The 25332-nt window shown below is 43.0% G+C and overlaps 1 protein-coding gene across 11 annotated transcripts in view; it reads right to left on the bottom strand.

Annotated features, from left to right (window-relative positions):
* The window catches only part of SZT2 (SZT2 subunit of KICSTOR complex), a 109409-nt gene that overhangs the window by 70366 nt on the left and 13711 nt on the right, over positions 1-25332 (bottom strand). For 10 of the 11 annotated variants that reach the window (XR_006103497.1, XR_006103498.1, XR_006103499.1 and 7 more), the window contains 7 exons: positions 23314-23473; positions 22438-22544; positions 17166-17376; positions 15097-15267; positions 11904-12135; positions 11398-11527; positions 422-564 (listed from right to left, as the gene is read on the bottom strand). Coding sequence is in view for 8 of the 11 variants with exons in the window: in XM_042463011.1 (XP_042318945.1) it covers positions 422-564; positions 11398-11527; positions 11904-12135; positions 15097-15267; positions 17166-17376; positions 22438-22544; positions 23314-23473 (1154 nt within the window). In the remaining 3 variants the exon portion in view is untranslated. Of the gene's footprint in view, positions 1-421; positions 565-11397; positions 11528-11903; positions 12136-15096; positions 15268-16644; positions 16713-17165; positions 17377-22437; positions 22545-23313; positions 23474-25332 lie in introns of those variants that run through there. The other variant, XM_042463017.1, reaches the window with a different exon arrangement.

Raw genomic sequence — 25332 nt, 5'->3', positions numbered from 1 at the left:
AATTTCGTAACCCGAGGCACCACTGTACTGTATAAGCCCTTTTTTAGTCACTGAAATGTTACTAGTCAGAATAAACAAGGTTACAAGCTCTAAGGCAAGGAGCCCTGGTGGCACTGTGGTTAAATGCCAGTACTGCAGCCGCAACATTGTGAGTTCGACCCTGAGGGGCTCCAAAGTTGATTCGGCCTTTCATAGATTGGTAAAATGAGTACCCAGATTGTTGGGGCAATTGGCTTACACATTGTAAATCACTTAGACTGCTTAATTCAGTTATTAAGAGGTATAGAAATATAAATGCTATTCCTATAGCTTTAATTGCTAGCTAAGATATGGATCTGTGGTGCTCATGTTTTCACAACCATACTCTATCTGCAAATGTTTTCACAACCAGGAAACTCATAGCAACTCAGCCAGCACGTACATGTCATGTTCCAAGAGGATAACAATGCGATGCATGTGTAGCCATCTCTGCCAGAAGTTGGCATCCATAGACAGGATGGGCTTCCAATAGGCTGCAAACTGTGAGTGGCAGGAGTCTGAGCTGCTATGCTGCAATGATAGCACCTGGAAAGAGAATCATAGAATCAGAGTTGGAAGAGACCACAAGGGCCATCCAGTCCCACCCCCTGCCCTGCAGTAACTCTCAATCAAAGCATCCCTGACAGATGGCCATCCAACCTCTGCTTAAAAACCTCCAAGGAAGGGGACTCCACTACACTCCAAGGAAGAGTGTCCCACTGTTGAAAAGCCCTTACTTTCAGGAAGTTCCTCCTAATGTTGAGGTGGAATCTCTGTTCCTGGAGCTTACATCCATTGCTCCGGGTCCTAGTTTCTAGAGCAGCAGAAAACAAGCTAGCTCCCTCCTCAATATGACATCCCTTCAAATATTTAAACAGGGCTATTATATCACCTCTTAGCCTTCTCTTCTTCAGGTTAAACATCCCCAACTCCTTGAGTCTTCCCTCATAGGGCATGGTTTCCAGACCCAGACCCTTCACCATTTTAGTCGCCATCCTTTGACACGCTCTTGTTTCTCAATGTCCTTTTTGAATTGTGGTGCCCAGAACTGGACACAATATTTCAGGTGGGGTCTGACCAAAGCAGAATAGACTGGCAGTATTACTTCCCTTGATCTAGACACTATGCTTTTATTGATGTAGCCTAAAATTGCATTGGCCTTTTTAGCTGCCACATCACACTGTTGACTCATGTTCAACTTGTGGTCTACTTGGACTCCTAGATCCCTTTCACATGTAGTCTCATTCAGCCAGGTATCTCCCATCCTATATCTGTGCATTTAGTTTTCTGCCCTAAGTGCAGTATCTTACTTTTCTCCCTGTTGAATTTCATTTTGTTAGCTTTGGCCCAGATTTCTAATCTGCTAAGGTCACTTTGAATTTTCATCCTGTCCTCTGGGGTGTTATATACGCCTCCTAATTTAGTGTTGTCTGCAAATTTGATAAGTATGCCCCCAATTCTGTCATCCAAGTAATTGATAAAGATATTGAATAGCATTGGGTCCAGGACAGAACCCTGTGGGACCCCAATGGTCACTTCTCTCCAGGATGAAACAGAACCACTGTTGAGCACCATTTGGGTTCGGCCAGTCAACCAATTACAAATTACATTGTCTAGCCCACATTTTACAAGCTTGTTTGCAAGAATGTCACGGGGAACCTTGTCAAAGGCCTTACTGAAATCAAAATATGCTATATCCACAGCATTCCTTTCATCTACCAAGCCGGTAATTTTATCAAAAAAAGAGATAAGATTTGTCTGGTATGGCTTGTTTCTCTGAAACCCATGTTGACTTTTTGTGATTATGGAATTGCATTCTAGATGATCACAAACTCAATGTTCAGTGATCTGCTCTAGAATCTTTCCTGGCATTGATGTCAGACTAACTGGATGATAATTGTTGGGATCCTCTTTTTTCCCCTTTTTGAAGATAGGGACAACATTTGCCCTCCTCCAGTCTGCTGGGACTTCTGTTCTCCAGGAGTTCTCAAAGATTATTGCCAATGGCTTCGATATTACATTAGTCAGCTCTTTTAATACTCTTGGATGTAGTCCATCAGGTCCTGGAGATTTATATTCATTTAGGTTATCAAGGTATTCCTCTAGTATCTCTTTACTTATTCTGTGCTGAATTTCCCCTATTCTGTCCTCTGTTCCATTTTCCTCAGGTTTAGCACCCTTTGCCTTTTCTGAGAAGTCTGAAGCAAAGAAGGTGTTGAATAATTCTGCCTTTTCTCTGTCCATATTAACATTTCGCCATCTTCTCCACATGGTGGCATTACCATTTCCTTCTTCTTCCTTTTGCTGCGGACATATCCAAAAAAGTCCTTTTTATTGTTCTTAACCTCTCTAGCAAGCCTGAGTTCATTCTGAGTTCTGACTTTACTCCTGCACGTGCTAGCTATTTCTTTGAATTCCTCTTTGGTGATTTCCCAATTTTTCCATTTCTTATACATATTCCGTTTAAAACTTAACTCAGTTGAAAGTTCCTTAGTCGTCCATCCTGGCTTTTTGAGACACCTCCCATTTTTCTTCCTCATTGGAATTGTTTGAAACTGTGCCTTCTGTATCTACCTTTTGAGAAATTCCCATCTGTCCTAAACTCCCTTCTCTTTTAATATTCCTGACCATGGGATCACCTCCAGTGTTCCTCTAAGTTTATTGAAATCGGCTCTCCTAAAGTCTAGAATGTGTGTCTGATTATGCCTGGCTTCTCCTTTCCATTGTATAATAAACTCTAGGAGAATATGGTCACTCCCACCTAAGGATCCCACCACTTGCACCACATTAACTAAGTCTTCCCTGTTGGTTAAGATCAGATCTCAAAAGGGACATTGGCTCTTACCTGTGATATGTCCATTTCCAGTAGTTTGGGTTATGCTCCTCCCACTCACTCCAGAGAGGCAGGAAGTAAAAAGAGAGACCTTCTGGTGACCCCACGTGGGTGGCACTAACCCTAGACGGACAGTGGCTATAATAGCCAAATGCTCCAGAAAAAAACATAACAATTTATTTGAATATCAAACTATACAGAATTGGACGGTGACAGAGACAGCCAGTGAGCTTGCTCCCCATAGGGAAGCACTATGTGGATATGAACCATCCCTATGCCAGCACCCCTGAGGATGGGCCAGGATGTGGGGCTCTTATCTACTGGAAATGGACATATCACATATCCCTTATATAAAATAGTAAAATCACAGTTTGGATTTTTGGAATACACACACAAGCACAAGCTGTGGGTATACAGATGGCTGGCTGTAACTCTCTATATGGAGCTGTATGGTACAGTATATTAGATCCGAGCATGTGTGCTAGCAGAAAACAAGGCATTAGGAAGCCCATTTTTCCAGCTTCAGAAAAAGGCAGAGGACAATCATGTTGTTTGGACCAGACCTTGCCATGAAAACCTAGTCAGGGATAAGACATCCACCCAGACAGTGGCTAACCTTATAACAATAGTATGCAAAGGAATCTTGTAGCACCTTGAGACCAACTAAACGAAAGAGACTGGCAGCATGAACCTTCATGGTCTTGAGTCCAATTCATCATATGCATGATAGACCTCGTCACAATAGGTCTACCAAGCCAGGGGCCAGTTCAATGGCAAGCCCATCAGCAGGCATTCTTATTTAAAATGTAACTATTTAAACTAGGTTAGAGGTAACTGTGTTCTTCTTTCTGGCAGATCCCCTCAGGGTTCTACTGGATGTCTGTATGGGATTTGAAGCAACCCCTTAGCAGAAAAACCTGATCTTATTGTTTTAAAATACTCATGGAGTGGGGGAAGGAGTTTTCTCCTGGGATGGAGAAGAGGCTGTCTGTTTGTTTCCAATTAAGAATTTTTATTAACCCCCTGTATTAGTGAGAACCTGTTATAGTAGAAACTGTATTTTGTTTGTTTATTGCCTTTAACAGTCTTTTGTCCACAAAGTGAAGCTTGGCTGGTCACATTAATCCAATATATATCTATCATCTCATTTGAGATATTTTCTCAAAGATCCTCAAATGTGTGTAAGCATTAAAGATCCACTGAGTGACCAGAGGAGAGAAGTATCTTTCTCCTTGTTTGAGTCCCCTTGTTTATTAGACTTTAAACAAATCTGTATTCTTAAAGGTTATGGTCTTATTGAGAAGTGCTAAGGCTGACACCAGGTTGCACAAGGAAGGTTGTGTCTTAGGCTGTCCCAGCTAAGGAAAAAAGGCTCTGGCCCTAATGCAGGCAGGAATGGAGGCCCATGAGGAGGGAAGAAAAGCCACCATGTGGCTTTTATGGCTAGCCCCCTCCCCTGCTGAATTAGTTTCCAGGCATCTCTGTCCTGGTAAAAAAAGAGAGGGGGGATGAGCAGAAACAGCAAAACCCTGAGGAGTAAGAAATATAGTGGAGAATCAAATGTCATGGGCTAACAGTAATAGAATGAACACCAGAAAAAGTTAACCAGTATCTCTTGTAAATCTGAGCCCCAGCCCTGTTACTGTGGGGGCTATCCCCTCATTTATTTGCCCTATCAAGGGAGGCTGTCTGGGCAGAAGTTTCTTCCAGGCAGTGAGGAAACTGCTCCTGGGTAAGCAGTGACTGAAGACCATTCGTAATCATGGGTAGATAGCTGTATATGTCCTGTACTGTAGCCTTGATATTCACAGGACATTTTGTTTTATGTTTGAAACAGCCCCAACTTCAAGCTGGGGTTTAGAAGCTTAGCCCTTTCAATCTCAGGCAGGTTTTATAGTAACCTGGCTGCATTATAGAAGCTGGCTTGCTCCTCAACTCCCTTCCCACTTGCATAGGTAGCTGGGAGAGGCAGAGGGGGCTGCTGTGGGACATGGCTCTCCATTTATCTGAGGTATGTCTGGATCCTGAGAAAGGATAATCTCTGATGGAAAGGAGAGGCCAAGGGCCCCAATTGTTATCCTCAAGAGTTCCACAGTATGAGGCAGCCTAACACAATTGGGGGTGTAATGAACTCTCTCCCCATCCTTCTTAGAAGTGTCCACCCCCCCACCCCTTTTATGTGTTCTCTCAGAAAATCACAGAATCCTAGAGTTGGAAGATAACCCAAGGGACATGCAATCAAACCCCATTATGCCATGCAGGAACTCTCAGTCAAAGCATACCAGACAGATGGCTCTCCAGCCTCTGTTTAGGAGTGGGTGGAAGAGGCCATGCTTCCTCTGGTGAGGGCATGAAGCCATTTTCTGCTTTTTTGTGGGACGCTCTGTGGCAGCCAAAAAGGACAGGTTGCTTACCTGTAACTGTAGTTCTTTGAGTGGTCATCTGCGAATCCACACAAATGGGTTATTCTGCACCTGCACAGCATTTCTGGATCCTACTAGAATCGCTAGGGAAGACTTTTTAGCAGTAGCTCCGCCCACCCTCTATATAGGCAGGATATCTTCCCGCTCTTTCTCAGTTCCAAACAGTCCGCCGTAGGTGCAGACAAGAAAGAGAGAAGGACACGAGACAGGGGAGGATGAGCAGGATTTGTGTGGATTAGCAGATGATCACTCAAGGAACTACAGTTACAGGTAAGCAACCTGTCCTCCTTCTTTGTGGTCTCTGTGAAGCACACAAATGGGTTAGACTGGCAAGCTTAGTCCTCTGTGGAGGAGGGAGTGTCCTGGCAATAAATAAATAATTAAACCAGAAAAACAGTGTGATTGGCAGTTATTTGACAGGTGCCAAGGAACCTTAGTGCATTCCGGAAAAGAGAACAGCTCTACCAAAAGCTGCTTCACATCGGTGTCTGGTATCAAGTCTGTAGTGCTTGATAAAGGTCAGAGATTGTGACCGTACCACAGCCTTGCAAATGTCCTCCAAGAGAATTCCAGAGAGGAAGGCTGAAGATAAAGCTACCGCCCTGGTGGAGTGGGCTCAAATTCGAGCAGGTGGAGTCTTCCCAAAAATCTCATAGGAGAGGAAGATTGTGGTAGTCACCCATTCGGACAAACATTGGGCTTGGAATAGCGATGAAAAGTCTGGGAGAATGATGAGAGAATGCAGTCCTGTCAAGGTAGAAGGCTAGCGCCCACCTGACATCAAAGAAGTGGAGCACTCGGTGTTGGTGGTCAGGTTCAGGGCTAGTGTTGGGAGAACGATGTTTTGACTGAGATGAAAGGTGGACACAACCTTTGGCAAAAAGGAAACGTCCGGACGGAGGACAACCTTGTCATTAAAAGTTCAAGTACAGAGAGTCCATACGGAGGGCACAGAGTTCATTGGTTCGGCGTGCTGAGATGATGGCTACCAAGGAGGCTGTCTTCCAGGTCAGGAGCCTGAGGTCACAGGAAGCTAGAGGTTCAAAAGGTGAGGTAGTGAGTGTTGCTAAGATGAGCTGGAGATTCCAAGCAGGGATAGGGATCACTGCAGGTGGTTTTAGGTTGGCAAGGCCTCTGAAAAATTTCTTCATGAGTGGATCAGTGAAGAAGGATGGCCAGCTGGAGAATTGGTAGCAAGCACAAATGGCCACAAGGTAGCATTTTAATGACGAAATGGAGAGTCCAGATGCTGAGAGGTGATGGAGGAAGTCCAGGACAATGGAGACACTGACCTCCAAAGAGGTGAGTCCCATTGAGGACAGGAAAGTCAACAATTTAGCCCATTTAAGGGAGTAGGAGTGCTGAGTGGAGGGCTTTTGGGAAGCAAGGATGATCTCTCAGACCGGGACCAACAGTCGGGTCAGGGCCGAATCTTCCATGCCACTAGACAGAGTGTCCACATCGGGATGGCGAACGTGACCGTTATGAAGGGTCAGGAGGTCGGGACGGAGCGGCAGAGGCCAGAATTGGTTGTTGGAGAGATGGAGCAGGGGGGCGAGCCACAGGTGCCTCGGCCACCAAGGGGTGCTCAGGATCGCATTCAATCTGTCAGTGTGCAACTTTGCTATCACGCTGGTGATTAGAGAAAATGGGAGGAAGGCATAGAACTTTTTGCCAGACCACTGGAAGAGAAAGGCATCCCCTTGGGACCGAGGTGAAGGGATCCTGGAGCAGAAGTGGACGCAGTGAGTGTTGAGATGAGAGGCGAAAAGGTCAACATTGGGGGTCCCCCACAGAGAAAAGAGGCGGAGGACAACCTGAGGGTTCAGTTGCCACTCATGACAAGAGTCTGGAGCCCTGCTCAGCTTGTCTGCAAGCTTGTTCTCCTCTCCAGGGAGATGTATGGCTTGCAAGATGATGTGTTTTTGGATGCACTAGTTTCAAATTTGAAGGGTGAGGCCGAGAAGGGTGGCTGACCTGGTATCGCCTGGTTTGTTGACGTAATACATCACAGTTGTGTTGTCCGTGAGGAGGAGGACAACCTGGTTTCTGTACTGCTAGCATCTCAAGCGCGTTGATGTGGCGTTGGCATTCTTTGGGAGACCATCTCCCCTGGACCGACAGGTCGTTGAAATGGGCTCCCCAGCCCATGTTTGAGGCATCGGTGGTCAGTGATGGCTGAGGCTATGGCGATACAAACAGGATGCCCACCAAGACATTGCATGGGTTGAGCCACCAGCGAAGACAGTGGGCGACTGGCCTCGGAATGGTGATCCACTTCCATGGATGGTTAAAGGCAGGGTTGAAGACTGAGAGGAGCCATGACTGGAAGGGACGCATGTGGAGATGGGTCCACGGCATGACATATGTCGTGGATGCCATATGGCCGAGGGTGACCTGAGCTGTTTGTGCAGTGATGCGCCAGAAGGCAAGGCAGTGATGAATTGCAGACCTGAGGGTGAGGAACCTGTCGTGAGGAAGGTATGCTCTGCAGGTTGTGGAGTCTAAGGTGGCTTGTGTGAAGCGCACCCACTGGTGGCCTTTTCTCTGTTGATCATGAGTCCCAAGGTGAAGGAGAGAGAGTGCCAACTCAAGATGGGAGAGGAGCATCTGCCTGGACGGGGCCACAAAGAACCAGTTGTTGAGGTAAGGAAAGATGATTATGTTTTGTTGGTGGAGATATCCAGCTACGGCCGCCATGCACTTTGTGAAAACTCTCAGTGCAGTGGAAAGTCCAAAAGACAGTACTCTGTACCAAAAACAGTTGAGGCCGACGGAGAAGGCGCGAAGGTCCTGGTGGTCCTCTTGGATGCTGATGTAGAAATAAGCATCCCGAAGATCCAAGGTGTTGAGCCAGTCTGACTCCTGCAGGAGATGCAAGATGGAGGCCAAGGTTACCATAAGGAAACATTTATAGACAATGAAAGTGTTGAGAAAACGCAAGTCCAGGATGGGATGGAGGCCGCCTGTGGCTTTCGAAAACAATGAAGTATCGAGAGAAGAGGTAATGTTGGGTCCAGGACAGAGGGATGGGCTCGATGGCCCCTTTTTGAAGCAAAGAGAACACTTTGTCGAGAAGGGCGTCTGAGTGGTGAGAATGTTACCCCTGGGGGAGAGGATTGCAGCTCCAAGGCATAATTCCTATAGACGATGGAAAGCACCCAGGAGTTGGATGTTATGGATGCCCAAGAGTGGTGGAAGTGGGCCAGGTGATCCCCAAAAGGAGTTGACAGAACGAAGTGTGGAGGGGAGCTTCAGAAGAGGCATTTGCCTTCTTCTGCATCCTTCTTATGGAAGGGTTGCTTGTATTTGTTTTTGTTAGCATTTCCCTTGTTGTTGGGGAGGGAAGCGCTGTTGTTGGTAGTCCAAAGACTGGTTGGATCTACTGTAGTTGGGGGGAGGTAGAGGGGTCTTTGCCATCCCAACCGGCGTTGAGAGAAAGGAGGGCGAGAAGTCGAGGAAGAAGACATACTGTATTTATGGGCTGTGTTCATTTTGTTCTTGAAGTCTAGCTTCTCATCAGTCTCTTTATGAAACAGTCTCGTAGTATCGAAGGGGAGTTCTTCAATGGCCTGTTTGGCTTGAGACATTAGATCCGAAGAACTTAGCTAGGCGTGGCATCGGAAGGCCAGGGCGCCCGAGAGTTGTCAGGAAGCACAGTCAGCCGAGTGTCAGGCCGCCAAGATATGGTGCGAGGTCAGTGCATGAGCTTCTGCATGGATGGCCATGGCTGTTCATCTCTTGTCCTCAGGGAGGTCTTCATACAAGGGAAGAGCTTTCTCCCAAAGCTGCTGTTGGTAGGCAGCCATACACACTGAATAGTTCTGGATTCTGAAGTCCAGAACTGTGGAGGCGTAGGATTTCCATGCCATGGTGTCAACTTTATGACCCTCCTTGTCATTGGAGGTCAGAATTATCTTTGGGGCTGAGAGGACTAGGGAGGCTTCCACAATTGCCGAATTTGGGCGAGGATGTTTAAACAGCCAAATCTCTTCCAAGGGTGTGATACAATAGATTGTCAAGCTTCTTGGTGGAAGGTTGGGCCATGGACAAAGTGGGCCAAGAGCTCTTTGCAGTCCTGGACATAGATGGCAGGAATGCAATGGAGGTCAGAGTTGGGACCTTGTCCCAAACCCTCTCATCAACCAGGTCAAGAGCTTGAGAGTCTGCCCTTTGTGGCAGGGTTCCAAACCTTATGCTAGGTACAGTATAGTGCCTGTAATGGCAATAGCAGAGGCCTCCGGGCAATGCATGCCCTGAGTGAGGGCATTAGATCTGGCAAAGGTTCATTGGTGGCTGGAGAGAGAGGGCCCCTGTTACTCACCCTTATCCTGTGTCTTCTGGCCGGCTTGACTCTCTGACCTTTGCCCTGTTTCAGGCTGGGCAGAGGTGTTGTAGAGAAAACTCTTTCCCATGGCTATGGGCTGGCCTGTCCTTTGAATCCTGGCCCTAAACGGGCTGGGCAGAGATGTTGAGAAGGGAAGTTTCCATAACCTGACCAGCTGCCTCCCTAATCCCTGGCCCTGAACAGGCTGGGCGGAGATAATGTGGAAAAACAGAGACATGGCGGGGATACCCCTCACCATCTGTCCCCACAGCTCCTATGTGCTGTAAAGCTGTTTGCAGAAATCCCCTGTGCTCCCACCATGAAAGGGGGCAGCTTTGGAGGAGAGGGAGAGTCATTAGCAAAGCCAAGACCTTTCTCCAATCCTGGGAGACCTTGTTATATTAAATCTTTCTTCATGTTTTCAAGGCAGCAAGAGAAATGAAGAGAAGGAAAAGGACTGGAGAGCAATGGCAAGCACATCCTACTGGAATGATAGGCAGAACAAGACTGGCCGTCTAGGGTTAGCTCCACCCATGTGAAGTCACCAGAAGTTATCTCTTTTTACTTCTTGCCTATCTGGAGTGAGTGGGAGGAGCATAACCCAAAGTACAGGATGTGGGGGTCTTATCTACTGGGAAATAACTGATCCCGTTGTTGCCTCTTCCACCTTTTGGACAATGAAATTGTCTTCCAGGCAAGTGAGGAATTTGCTAGACCTTGAGGATTTGGCCGAGTTTGACTTCCAGCAAATATCAGGATAGCTGAAGTCACCCATCACTACTACATCTCTGTTTTCTGAGTGTCATTAGTCATTTGTCCTAGAAAGGCATCATCCAATTCCTTCATCTGCGCTTTTGTCTTTGTCTGTGGCAGAAGACTGCATATTCTGCTCCTAAACAAAAACCATTCAATGCTATTAAGCATATGGTTGATTAATATGTCTGCAAAGGAGCTCAGAATCATTTTCACCAGAAGTTACAGAGTCCAAAGACAAATGTATTATTTGCAGCTTTCCTTGGACCACTACAAGACCTACTGATTTCATATCTAACAAATGAGAGGCATGGGTGGTTTCAGGCAATGCTTCAAAAATTTTCATCCACAATGCATCCCTCCATTTGTCAGAGGAAGGGCCAGACTGGCCGTGTGAAATCCTTGCAGAAAACTAAACTGTTATGCATGCATTGGGATACCAGTGAGGGCATATCCCATGGTAAGCACTCATATACTCAAAAACCAACATATCCATATAGACAATATTTACAACTATCTAGTTAAATTGGAAATGTCCCCCCAACACACAGAGCAAGTAATACCAGGAATAAGTAGTGTAACAAAACCTTTAAATGAAGCTCCTAAGAACATCAAAAGCAACGGTACTGGAGAGTCATGAAACAAAACCCCTTAGCATTCTTACTGAAAGGTCTTAAGGGACACATGTTTTCTCAATATGCTTTCAGTTAATTCATAGGAACAACCTAAAGAACACTGAAAGTAACACTGGACTGCTGCATGCAGTATCCTGTCAAAGAAGTAAAGTACAATTGAAGCTATAGGGCTGAAGCCTATGATCTATTTATGAAACATTACCAATAATTATGTCTTACTCAGGTGAACTAAATGTCTGGCTCTCCAATCCTTCAATAGCAACACACAGATCAATACAGGGCAGTACAGCATGCAATACATGTAAGATAGGAAAGAGAACAATCCAGGCATACAGCCACTAAATTTAGCATAGGACCTGCATTTCTACTCTTGAAAGCAATGGTAAGACAGTTAAGACTATACAGTACCGGTGTAGTAGACCCTGGTGGAATGTAGAACAGTGGCACCCCATTTCTGGTGCTTTCTGGAATGGTGAAGTGTTCTGGAGCACTATCAAATGACTGAAGATGAACCAGCATCTGGTCAGTTTGGTTGATGCTGAAAAGATAAGGTCATTGTCATTAATGATCTTAAGAATCACAAGGTTTTATATCACATGAGAGCTATGCCCAAGGGAGTACTGACTTCAATTTGTGCCTTACAAGCAGTGCTGACTTTTTTGCTCGGCAATGAAATAGCCCCCTGTGTTCAGTCACTCTCCAGCGCTGGTGATGGGGAAACAAAATGGTTAAGAACAGCAGCAGCAGCACTCTCTAATTCACATATACATTCCTCAGTTTAATAGCCTCATAAAAATGCACCTTCAGGTAAGCAAAAGGTATGCACTAGCCAAAACTTTGGAAATAATCCATGAGCTTCACCATCCCACTAGTGGGGCAAGTTCAAGAAAATTATGTTGCCAGATCAGACTCACCTTTGCAAGGTGTTCCAGAAACGCCGTATCACAGTTGTGCGGTAAAGACTGGTGATGGGCTTGCGCATTGTGCAGCTGATGTCATGCAAAATGTCATAGCTGCCCTCCATAGTTACTTCCACCCATGTGCTGCGTTTTGAAGGGTCCAGGGGCCACAGAGTCACTGCCAGGTACTCGATTCTCATATTGTGCTTCCACAGCAGGACAAGCTTCACTTCAAGGTGAGTGCCTCCTGTATATATGTGTGCAATGGAATTGTAGGGAAAGGATTACATTTTTTACCAGATATTGTTACATCACAATTCTTAAAACAAAAGGGGGAACTGTGCAATCCTCCAGATGTTGCTGGACTACCAATCTGCAATATTGGCTATGTTAGCAAGGGCTGCTAAATTACAGTCCAGTTTCTGGTGTGCCACACAATTTCTACTCCTTGTTCTAGAATCTCTGAAGACAGGCTATGCAGGGTGGAGATTTGGTTGCTGTTTGCCTTCAAGTTGTTTCAGACTTATGGCAACCCTAAGGTGAACCAAATCTGTTATGGAGTTTTCTTGTCAAGTTTCTTCAGAGGGGTTTTGCCATCGCCACCCTCTGAGACTGAGAGGGTGTGACTTGCCCAAGGTCACCCAGTGAGTTTAAATAGCCAAATCGGAATTTGAACTGTGGTTTCCAGAGTTCTAGTCCAATGCTCAAACTACTACACCACACAGGAGATTTAGTTGCTGAAGTCCCAAAAATTTGGGAAGTCAAGGCTGGGATCCACTTACTTAAATCTCTACCCAATCCCAGTATAAAGTGTGTACCAGAACCTGAACCAGAGTGGACTCAAAATCAAGAGTGCCTTCCTTCTCATTTAGGCTTCAAAAGGGACTTCCAGAAACGAATTATTTTTTGCCAAGTGAATCTCCCATCTTCCCTAACAGATTTCCTTCTGTTGTCACTTCTGTGTCCAATGATTTCAGAGAACAGCTGGATCCAGTGACTTCTCCTTGGATATGCTTCCCAATTTGCCAAGAGTAAGCATTAACATATTCTCTCTCATGCACAATACACACAAACCACTTTGCACTTAGTGTGCTGTCCTAAATAATCCTTGTACAAAAGCAATTAGAAAGCTACCCATGATTCTCTTCTTCCTATACCCAAATGAAAACAAGCCTATGCAGCCACTTTATAGGGCTAAATCTTACATTTATTATGCAAACAGACTCATAAATTTCTGTCATAGCTGTCCTTACAAGTCCTCAACTTCTTCTGGTTTCCTGACTGAAGTCTCCATTCTGATTAATGACTCAGTCAAGATATGGAAGATCTTTACTTTATACAATCATACTATGGAATGTGCGTGCATCATAACACTGCACTTATATTCTGCCACATCCCTTCTCCAGCCATACACAGGCTTCTTCCAGAAATATTTTTTAATAATCCATTATTATCAGTACATCTTAATCACAATTTTCCCAACTTCTGATCAATGTAATAGACTTTCAAGGAAACGGAAATTGTATCATAGTATCAGGTTTGCAGGACCTTTACTGATTTTCTACCTCTTTATCACTTGCTATAATAAATCCATAACAGTCATATACAAAAATGCTTGCTGAAAATTGGCACCCAGTTTAGAATTTAGAACTGTGAAAATCTCATCTTCCTCTCTCTCTTTTCTTTAAAGTGGCAGTTTCTAGAGATAATATTTTTTTAAAGGCTTTAGAACTTGAAAATTATTAAGAGAAGCTGTACCTGAATTAACAGTGCAGGGTGTGGAAAGAAAAGGCATTGCTTCACCCTACGTAAATTTCCAGTTTCAGTTTTGCGTAAACTACCTCCAGATAATGGAGTACCAATATTTATACTGACCTGTAAGATTTCTTTTTAATGAGAAAACTTTGATATTTAATGAGATGGGTGGAAAAGGATGTTGCAGCCAAATTCTAATTTTCTAGTTAAGTATTTCTGTCTTAATTAGCAGTCTGAGTGATAACTGAATCCTGTCATTAAAAGTAAAATATACAACAAGCAAAATATAATCAAATCTCATTACAGTTAACAACTAACAGCCAATGATTCAACAGAACATTTGTGATGTCAATGTCTAGAACCCTGATTGTAAATTATAATCATATTGATGTCTCTTTAGACATATCCCGTTAAGGACAAAGAGAGCACATTTAGGCATTTGTTACACATGGAGACAGATTTACGCTTAAGAATTATAGATATCTAAGCAAATTGAGGCTCAACTCTCTGTACCACCCATTCAAGCAATACCAAGCAATAAATGATAAGAACTGAGAACTATTAGCACTTCTAACTAATTAATAATTAATATTGTTCTGCATCTAAGGTCTAATTTTTAAAACAATCCAACAGGAAAACATACATTTGAGTCCCAAGTGAAGACAGTGCATTTGGCACACCTGTTTCCCATTTTTCCTGCATGAAACAAACAACTGTGATTTCAAAAGAACTCTCAAGCACAGTAGATATAAAGAGAGAGAACAAGAGAGGGCAAGATAGCCATTCCGTTTGATAATCTTGACATGAAATCTGAAACTGGGTTTTCCCCATCCAAACCCAATTCCATAACATCAATGGGGAAGTTGTGGTCCTCTAGAAGTTGAAAGTGTTATTCCCATCACCCCTCACTGCTGGGCAAGATGGCAGGGACCAATGGGAAGTCATGTCCAAGCATCTCATTGACTATAGGTCTCTCAGCCCCATTCTGTAATTACCATACTATCTCTTAGAGTAGTGTTTCCAACTTTAGGTCCCAAACGTTAGTGTATTATAGCTTCTAGATCTAGACTGTGTTGGCTGGGGCCTCTGAGAACTCAAAATCCACCAGCATCTGAAATCAAGTTGAGAAATCAGTTTTAGATTCAAAACAGACTGTAGAAATAATCGAGTTTGAGACTACTTTAACTGTCCTGGCTCAATGCTAGGGAATTCAGAACTGTAGTTCTGTGAGGCATTTAGCCTTCTCTATCACGAGACCTCTGGTGCCACAATAAACTACAATTCCCAGGATTCCCTACCACTGAGCCAGGGCAGTTAAAGTGGTCTCAAACTGGATTATTTCTGCAGTGTGTTTTGGACCTTAGAGGGTCATACAAAGAGGCCTGACAAGCATCATCAGATGAATCCTGGCTTATACTGACCAAGCAGAATAAGAAGATTGAAGCCACCTCACCTTTTGTGACACTGACTTCACGGATACTATAACCTTCTCGCAACCGGACAGAGACTGTACTGATAAGGTCAGCATGCACCTCTTTCTCTGTATGTTTCTTCCGTCTCATAGCCAGTGCAGGGTTACTGCTTGCAGAAACAAGGTGTTCATTGAAAAGTCTGTGTTGGGACACTGCAACAATAGACAAATAATGAAAAATAACCTCCACTACCGCACCCTTTACTCTTACTCCTAACAAAGAGGCTCGCATGCATATTAGGAATATCAACCTCAGCCCCCAGCAAGAGCAAATCACAGATCTTGAAAAGCCTAATTTGGAACATATAACCCAAAAATAGCAACTCAGAGCAAAATTACACATTGTGTTACCAGCATGTTTAAAATAGTGTGCCAGCAAAGGCCTCAACTATTCATTAAAAAGCCAGCCAAAGAAGAACCCTGACCTGATTCAGAGTAAAGGTATGAGAGGGTTAACTTTTTCTGCTCTGCTTTATTCCTGCACCATACAGAAACTTCGGTGGACAAGTAGCAGCTAAGGGTCAGCAGAGGAACTTTTGGGCATTTAAACAGGATGAAAGGGTTAAAACAAAACCTTCCATGTGGTTGCTGTTGTCTGAGGTGTGGCTAATTCAAAGCATGATATTTAGATAGCCTATTAATGCAATGTGTAATGTGGTTTGCCTTGATGCTGTGAAGAGAGATCAGTTTCTCAGGCTCTATACGTCTGGGGCATCAGGAACATTATGCTCTGGAACTGGCCCCAGACTGAACACAATGGCAGCTGCATGAACCAGACCACACCCGATGCAGCAATGCAGCTTTGTTTGCATGGACACCTGGCATGCTGCCACTTCTCCTGAGGATGAATTCGCCTCATAAGCAATGAGGAGAGAGGGAAGAGGAAGACCCCAATCACATGGCAGGGCCCCTTTCCTCATTGGTCACATGGACAAACCCACCCTTTGTGGAAGCCACACTAGGCGGTCTGTTCATGGAGCTCCTGCGGCAGCCGCAGCTCTGAAAACATGCTACCCCCTTTCCTTGTACGGTCATTGCAGGGAAGGTGGATGGCATGGCTCTTGGCATGCAGTCAGTGGGTCTGCTCAATCCTGACCTTATCCAGCTGTTCACACACCACAAAACTCTAAGGGAAATGCTGGAGTTTCTTGTGAATTTGCCAACTCCAGGGCAAAGTCAGGTTAATGGGCATTATTTCACTGGAAGCTGTTCAGTGTCTGTGTGATCAGACAGCACCAGTGCTTAGGATTTTTTTGTCCATGCAGACAAGGACGCTAATAAAAGATAGCTTGCTGACACTCTGACATGAAAACAATTACATTTACATGCTTGAACGGTGAAAGAAGTATCAGCTGCCAGAATGTATGATAAGGACACATTAAATTAGTTTAACAAATTGGCTGTGTCAGGTATATTTCACATCTCTACTTCTTCTGGTTTCAACAGGAATAAGTCCTACTGCATCATTAATAGTTGCTGCATCTCTGACAATTTCTGGTCAATCTTTTGCTAAGAAAACATGGCCCCCACCTAAAATTTTGAAATGAATCTCACTCCAGGTTCATAGTTATCTGATGGGCCTCTTCTGGGGAGGCCTTCCTCTCTGTTCCACCATCCTCACAGGTACACCTGGTGGGAAGACAGGAGAGGGACTTCTTGGTGGCTGCTTCCAGACTCTGGAATGCCCTTCCTAGAAGTTTGACTGGCACGAATGGCTGAATGGAACATTACAATACTCATTAAATTTGAAGAACAAAGTTACTAACTTTCAATGTCTGTGCAACCACAGCACTGCTTTTGCTCGCTTTTGGCTAGTCTGGAGTTTTTAGAAGGAGAAACGAACTGATAGTACTACTATTTCACCTCACCTCATTTTTGTTTTGTTCAACTCATGCAAAATCCCATCATGCCCACTCACTTGCAGAAGTGTCCTATTATACACATCCACATTACAAAATAATTCAAGATCATTGTCTTCTTTGGTAATGAAAGCTAGTTGAACAAAGTGGAGGTAACCACCCCCCCCCCCCATCCCATGTAAATAAGCTCACCACAATAATATTCTGGGTTCAGGGATTCTCCACTCCGCAGAAAGGAGTATAGTAGAAAAGCTTTGTGATAAACATTCAAGTCCAGACAAGAAGGCTCGATCTCAGGGCATGTGGAAAGGTATGTGCCAAATGTTGCCATGGCAATGAACTTCATGAGTTCCACATTGGGGACATGACCAAAACTGCAGTCATAGGAATAGATGCCTCCCACCTGCATGAGAGAAAAACCTTCTATGTTGGCAAAGAAATATATTTTCTTAAAATACTTGAGCAAAGCTGACAAAGATGCTGGAAACCAAAGCTTCTAAACCAAAGGAAAAGGGAAGAAAAAGAAAATAAGCAATGCCATTAACAAACAATCAGATCCTATTGTTAAACATCACAGTCTGTTTTGGTTCTTCCTTCACAATGATATTGTGTTTCAGCAAATCAGCTAGTATCACCTGCTTAATGCCTCTCCTTTTGGAGGTATAAGTTCTGTAGAGGTCCTCACTGAGGTTGGTCTGACAACATACTTCTCTTTCATATAAAAAGTGGCACGGGGGTATTTTGCTTCACTGCAGTGGATTCCTCCTACTCTTTTTGCTTATTAAGATTTTTATCAAGTTCTTGGGTAAGATCATCAAGGCTATGTAGTGAGGTACCATCCAAATGTGATGACATTGGCCTGTTACAGACTGCCAAAATCAAGCTGCTTCAAGTCTCTTTGGAGGTATGCTATTTAAATGATGCATGCATTCTAAGAATCCGGAAGCTGCACTCCGGTGCTTAGGAATTGAGTGTGGCTTTGGTGCGACCTCCGGATTCTTAGGACCCATGCATCATTTAAATATCATACCTCCAAAGAGACCCGAAGCAGCTTTATTTTGGCAGTCTGTAACAGGCCATTGTTTTAGCTCTCCTCATCTAAGCCTACATCCACACTGCAGAAATAATCTATTCTGACAACAGTTTAACTGCCATGGCTCAATACTAGGGAATTCTGGGAACTGTAGTTTTGTGAGACATTTAGCCTTCTCTGTCAGAGAGCTCTGGTACCACAACAAACTACAAATCCCAGGATTCCATAGAATTGAGCCATGGCACTTAAAGCAGTGCCAAACGATTATTTCTGCAGTGCAGATGCAGCCTGAGTCAGGCAAGACAGTATAGGTGCTGAATCGGTGTGTGGAGTCAGTAATGAGGGCCAACTGACTGAGGCTGCCTCTCAACAAGAAAGAGGCCTTTTGGATAGGTCGTTCCTCTGTCCAGTAATTGGTTGTATTGGATGGAGTTGTACTGTCTTCAAAAGAGCAGGTACAGTACATAGCTTGTAATTATTCTGTGATCCAGCACTATCACTTGAGATTTGGATGGCCTCAATGATCAGGATTATCAGCTCCAACTGCTTTGCCAGTGATGTCTGCTGCTGTGCAGAAATAATAATCCAGCTGCAGTGGTCCATGATCTAATAACCTCCTGACTGGCCTACTGTAATCCTTCCTTGTCTAGGGATGTCCTAGAAGATGATCTTGAAGCTTTATCTAATGAAGCATGTGGTAGTCAAAACTGCTACTGCCAGATGGAATGTTATAACTCTATGATTCCACGAGTGAAATTTATTGGAAGAGATTTTCTTCCAAGTAACCTGAACACACAGTGTATCAAGGAATTACTTCTCGATTGTGGCACTGTAATTATGGAATATTCTCTCCATGGTGGTTTAATTGGACCAACATTAGAATTATTCTAATAGCAAATCAAAAACTTCGTTTACCAACACATTTTAAGACAAGCTGACTGTTTTATTTATCACATGATGAAAATTTAATATTTTAATCATGTACACTATCCTTATATCCATATGGATGAAGTGCTATTTTGAAATGTTATATTAAGAATTTTAAAAAATCATTGTGCAACAATACATGGGCTAATTACAAGTCACTACTGATACAAACCTTTTTGCTACCTTAAGCAAACTGAAATTCGCTTCCCTAGATCTTATTGTACACAAAGAACCATAACATCATATTAATATTCAAAGGGATCTTGAATCACCTTAGAAACTAACTGCAAAAAAGTGCCATGTGTATAATTTCAACAGCTTCCAGCCCACCATCAATCTCAGACTGGATCTATCTACAGAACAAATCAACTTTCTGGACACCACTATACAGCTGCACAACGAACATCTGAACAGCACCCTATACTCACTGCAAACCTGCTCACCACTACGCATACTTATATACCTCCTGTTTCCACCCTGAACATGCTACCAAACCCACAGTTAAAACCTAGTCTGTCAATACAATTGTATCTTCTCAGACCCACAGGACAAGAATGCCAAACTCATGGAATTACAACATGGATTCCTTAAGATACAGCACTCATCATATTAGGTAAAAAAACAAATCAACAAGCAAGACTTGTATCCAGGACCTATCTATTACAGAACAGACTGAAGTAAATCACAGAACTACACTAGTGGTCACATACAGCTCACAACTGAGACCATTTAAGCATGTCATGACTGAACTACAATCTATCTTGGATAATAACACTACCCTCTCAAAGATTCTTGGTAACAGGCTTTACTTCTTTACAGACAGTCTCCCAATCCCAAACATCTTTTTTTACTTACAGAAATACACACAGCTCAGATGGGGAGTTGGGTACAAAACCTTGCCACAAACTCAGATGTCAAACTCTGACCATACTTCTACTCGGGAAATGTCATCACAGGACCTAATCACATAACCCACAATATTAAGCGCACTGTCACTTGCTCATCCTCTAATGTGATATATGCTATCCTCTGTCAATGTCCTTCAGTATGCTACATTAAGCAAACAGGTCATTCTCTGTGCCAGAGAATAAATGGATGTAAATCAGATATTATGAACGAGAATATACAAAAACCTGTTTCAGAACACTTCCATCATCCTGGGCATTCCACCTCTGACCTCACCATAGTGGTCTTTAAACAAATATAAACTACAAAGGAAGATTAAAAGAGAAAATGCTGAACTGGAACATATCCACAAATTCCAATCCATCAATAGTGAGTTGAGCAGAGACAATGGATTCCTGGCACACTACATATATTTTAACACTGCTTAATACCCCAGCCTCATGAGGATGCTCTTGACCAGTTTACCATATCTCCTTTCTCTTCCTGCCTGCACACACCACATTCCAAAACTTTCTCCATTCATATGGTCATCCACCCACCCTGGCCTCAGGCAACATCTCTCCTCCAGTTGCTGTTGTCCCTCAACACCCATTGTTAAAACTGAACCTGTCACCACCATACCCACAAGTTTTGCATTTCTATGGCTATTCATGCAGTCTAATTATAAAGGTCCTTTCTGGGAAATAGTTCACTGTATGCATCTGAGTAAGCAGACTGAGACTATGAACACTTATGCTAAAATTTATTTTGCACAGTTAGTCTCAAAGGTGCTACAAGATCCCTTTGTATACTGATATAAGATTCCTTTGCACACTGATATTCCAGACTACGAGAGCTGTGTCTCTGGATTCTAACATCACATTAAATAAGAGGAAATAATAAAAAAGTAAATAATAAAACAATTATTTCAGAAACCAGCATGTTCAGATGTCCTGTGGAATCACTGGAACTTTCTTCTGGGTAAATGAGCACAGATAGTCCTTCAGTCATAAAGTTTCACACTATAAAATTCCACATCTGAAAGGAGGGCAACCAAAATGGTGAAGGGTCTGGAAACCATGCCCTATGAGGAAAGACTTAGGAAGCTGGGGATGTTTAGTCTGGAAAAGAGAAGGCTAAGAGGTGATATGATAGCCCTGTTTATATATCTGAAGGGATGTGATATTGAGGAGGGAGCTAGCTTGTTTTCTGCTGCTCCAGAGACTAGGACCCAGAGCAATGGATGCAAGCTAAAGGGAAAGAGATTCCGCCTCAACATTAGGAGGGACTTCCTGACAGTAAGGGCTGGTCGACAGTGGAACACACTCCATCGGAATGTAGTGGAATCTCTTTCTTTGGAGATCTTTAAAAAGAGGCTGGATGGCTATCTGCTGGGGATGCTTTGATTGAGAGTTCCTGCATGGCAGGGGGTTGGAGTGGATGGCCCTTGTGGTCCCTTCCAACTCTATTATTCTATGATTCTATGAACCAACTGCACCCATTCCTGGACATGGCTGATTTTGCCGCAATGACACATGCCTTAATATATCATGGATAATTGCAGCACGCTTGATGTGGTGTTGACTTTGGAGAATGTTTGGAAACTTAATAAGCTCTACTTGCTGCTGGTCTGGGTACAATATAAAGTACAGCCCTCCCTTCATTTTCATGGGGGACCCAGCCGGACTCTCCCTGCAAAAACGGAAAATTGTGCATATTCAAGCCCTATAGGCGTGAATGCAAGTGTGCCCCCACAGGGGCATGCAGGCACGCGCTGCAGGAGCACGCCCCATTTTAACCCCCTCCATTCGCCTCCCTCAGATAGTCAAGGGATGAGGATCCCAAATCGGTGAGACTGGAGGGAGGACTGTACTGGTTATGAACAAGGAAATCATATACAGTTTAGGGCAAGGCTAGCTGACTAACTGTATCTTCTCAAATGTGTATATGGATCCTCCCATCCTCAGGAGTGGCCCTTCTTTCTTTTTTAGTTCCACTAGGCTTTAAGGAAAGAGAATGATGTGTTGTTTTAAACTGTACTGTTTTTAATTGCCCTTTATCATGTGAAGTGCATGTTTTAAACTGTTTTAATATTGTGAATACCATAGTTAAATTTATATATATATACACACACACACACACACACACACACACACACAATCAGAATAAGCTTTAAGCATGAATTGAGAAATCAAACATATCTGAAGCATAGGCAATAACTCTTCTGATAAAAGTTAGATTCTTGAGGCAGATATCTCTGGAATTTTGCAGCCTTGGAAACAGTCCAGTTTGATTCTAATGAAGGTTTTGGAAAACTGTGGCCCTGGGTACTCATGACCCAATAAGAGCAATTAATTTTCTGAAGAGATTGCAGACCACATCCACATTGCTTAACATAATAAAGCCCGCTTTTCAAAAAACAGAAGTGGTCAAGCTATTTAAATTGTTGGGGGAGGTATTTTTGACATCTTGTGTGACCCCTTGATGGTCCAAGAGGGAAAAATTAGCTCCCAGACCCACTGTAGTTGTCCATTCCTGCTGTAAGTGGTCAATCAGTGCTACTCACAATGCACGTTCAGCCAACCAAACCTGTTTCCACAACCAATACTCTTTCATCACCTGAACAAAGGAACAGGCCACAGTCCCACTGCGCAACTGGTTGAGCAAAGTTTCACAGACAGCTACATCTGGCACACTGGTGACGCCATCTGTTATCACAATAATCCCTGTAAACAAACAAACAACAACCATCAGTAGTAGATGGCAAAGGGAAGGCACTTCACTATGAGAAAAAAGAACTATGTTCTGAAACAGATTTACCATCAACAGCTACTTTAAGCTAAAGAAGAAATGCGGTGGTTCTGAGAAATACAAGATAAATTCAAATGCATGCATTGCATGTGAGAATTTTTTCATGATTGTTTTCACGATCTGACTGCCCAATCCACTAAAAAAATGAACAATTTTCAACCTCTTTCAACCTTCAACCCTTTTAATAGTAAATTCAAAGCTTTGCCACAATCCAGACTTTAAATATAATTGTACATTTTTAATATATACTGTATATAGTTTTGCTTCTCCTGTTGACCTGCTGAGTAAAAGCATTCAAGTCATTCTATTTTCTATGTGTGGCTTCTTGTTATATCATGAATTACTGAGGCACAGAAGAACAAAGAGCCTCTACCCTCTCTATGTAGACTGAAAGCTACAGATAAACTCAGCATGGCTATCAAGATGTAAATACCTGAGCAAAAGCTTCTTGCATTCGAAAAGCCTTGTGTCAAGAATCAGAAAGGCCAAGACTTTTAACTTCAGGATTTATTTCCTCTACAAAGGATAGGTACTTTTTCAGCCTTGAGTACATTTGGAAAGATCCAGTCTTTTCCCTCCTGCTCCAACTCTCTTGGCTCAGCTATGTGAAACAGATGGCCACTGGAACTGTCACAGAAGCAGCTACCCTGGCAATCCTAACCTGAAAGGGACCTCGTGACTTACCTGCACTGGAGTTAGAAGGCAGCAGCTGGAGTGCCAGAATTCCCTGCCGAATCATGCTAACCAGCCCTACATCAGCAGTGACCATAGAGACACCCAGCTTCCTCCCTGAGGATTCCTGGGTATCACAAAGATGCTCTTGGTTAAGAGATGGCAAGTCCACCTGCAGTAAGAAATAAAGCTTCCATGAGCAAAACACAGACCTTTTGAAAACATGCAGGGGTAGCTGTGTTGGCCATTTAGTAAATTCAAACAAAAATTCACCAAACAGTGATACCTTTATTGGCCAACGAAAATGCACAATATACTTGTTGCAAGCTTTTGAAGCTCCACTGGCTTCTTCATCAGGCAAGACGTTACATACCAAACAGGAGAAAAATTAAAGATGTTAGTAAGATGCCTGCATTTTATTGTTTCTGTCCTTAGTTAAAATTGTATGTGGAGGGTATCTTTAGCAGGCTGGCCCCTCCTCCTCTGGCCATAGGGCAATTGGGCAAACACAGAACTTTGTTTACAAATCTTCACTCAAGTCTACATTCCTTTATCCCCCTTCTGTTCCTAAACACACATGAACTCAATTGATTGCTTCCTCTTTCAGGTGTAAAACACACCCAACTACAGTCATCCAGGCTTCTAAAATGAATACAGGAGCAAGCACATTTGGTTAACAGCATAGAAAATTGATGCCCCCTTCCATGATGTTCCAATCTACTGCTTCCCCCCAAAATAAAAGTTTATTTTTATCCATTAAAGCCAACAAGCAAATCTCATAGCCTGTTTATTTGGAAAACCCTAAAGTCAGCAGCTTTTGCTAGCTGCCAGTAAGCATGTGCTCTGAGAGCTTTAGGCACAGCCCTGAGCAAGGATCCACCTCTCCAACTACTCTACCAGCTGTGGCACAAATGACCCTTTGCTTAAGGAGAATAAGCAGTTATTTATAAGCAAACCAACATGGGGAAAGCCAAGAAACCACAGGGGAAAACCACTCAAAACAGAGGAGATGGAAAGAGAATATACCAGAAAATATGCCATGCAGATCAGCTCTAAATATTCTCTCATCCAGATTTCTCCTATTCACTCCCATTTTTGGAGCTATAGAACATGACATTTATCCTCACTGGCACAAGAGAACAGAAGAATATTTATGCTATGGGGTGCTAGAAAGAATTCAAGGTAGCTTTTACTTACTTATTAAATTTACTGTTACATACCGCATTTCTCCCATATGGGACATAAAGGGCTTAAGCTATACAGTAACATAAAATAGCTAAAAATGTTAACATTCCACCAGAACAAAAGACAAGATTTTTTCCTAATATTAGGAAAATATTATTGGAAACATTAAGATTTCTTGCTTTTTTCCATCCTGTACAGTACATTTCTATAAATACACGTTAACTCACTCAAGTGTGATTGGTTTCACCAGCCAAGCACTTGCCAGACACAAGACTTCTCTCCACAGTCTGGAATTGCACTGATCTTCAACAGGAGCTCAAAGAAGCTTCATACTTTCCAGAGTGGTTCAGTCAGCACATCCATTGTGTCCCCTCTGATAAGCACAAATGCCTTGCTCCTTACAGCAAGTGACTTTGCTATATTGCTATTCAAATTTCAAATATAATTGTTCAGCTCCAAACTGGAAGGGAGGACAGCATCAACACTTGCCCAGATACCTCCAAGCTTTGAATTTAACATTGAAGTGACTAGATTATGGAGATTTAAGAATTGCCTCCAACTGACCAAATCAAACAAGATTATTGTTATAAAGTGGAAGACTGCAATAAATAATGCTCACATAATGTTCAGAGCATTGTCTCAATGTTACCTCAGTATGCTTTAACATCAACAATTAAGGAAGGAGACTATTACTACTATCATACCACAGACTAAGAGACATTTATCATATAAAATGAATCTAGTTAGTTTATATTATTATTATTATTATTATTATTATTATTATTATTATTATTATTAACCTTTATTTATGAAGCGCTGTAAAAGCAAGATTAGAATCAAATGTGT

The sequence above is a fragment of the Sceloporus undulatus genome, chromosome 4 (genome assembly GCF_019175285.1).
Source record: "Sceloporus undulatus isolate JIND9_A2432 ecotype Alabama chromosome 4, SceUnd_v1.1, whole genome shotgun sequence".
In the NCBI taxonomy this organism is placed as follows: domain Eukaryota; kingdom Metazoa; phylum Chordata; class Lepidosauria; order Squamata; family Phrynosomatidae; genus Sceloporus; species Sceloporus undulatus.
Note: the sequence above shows the minus strand (reverse complement) of the source record. Positions and strands in the feature narration are given on the sequence as shown.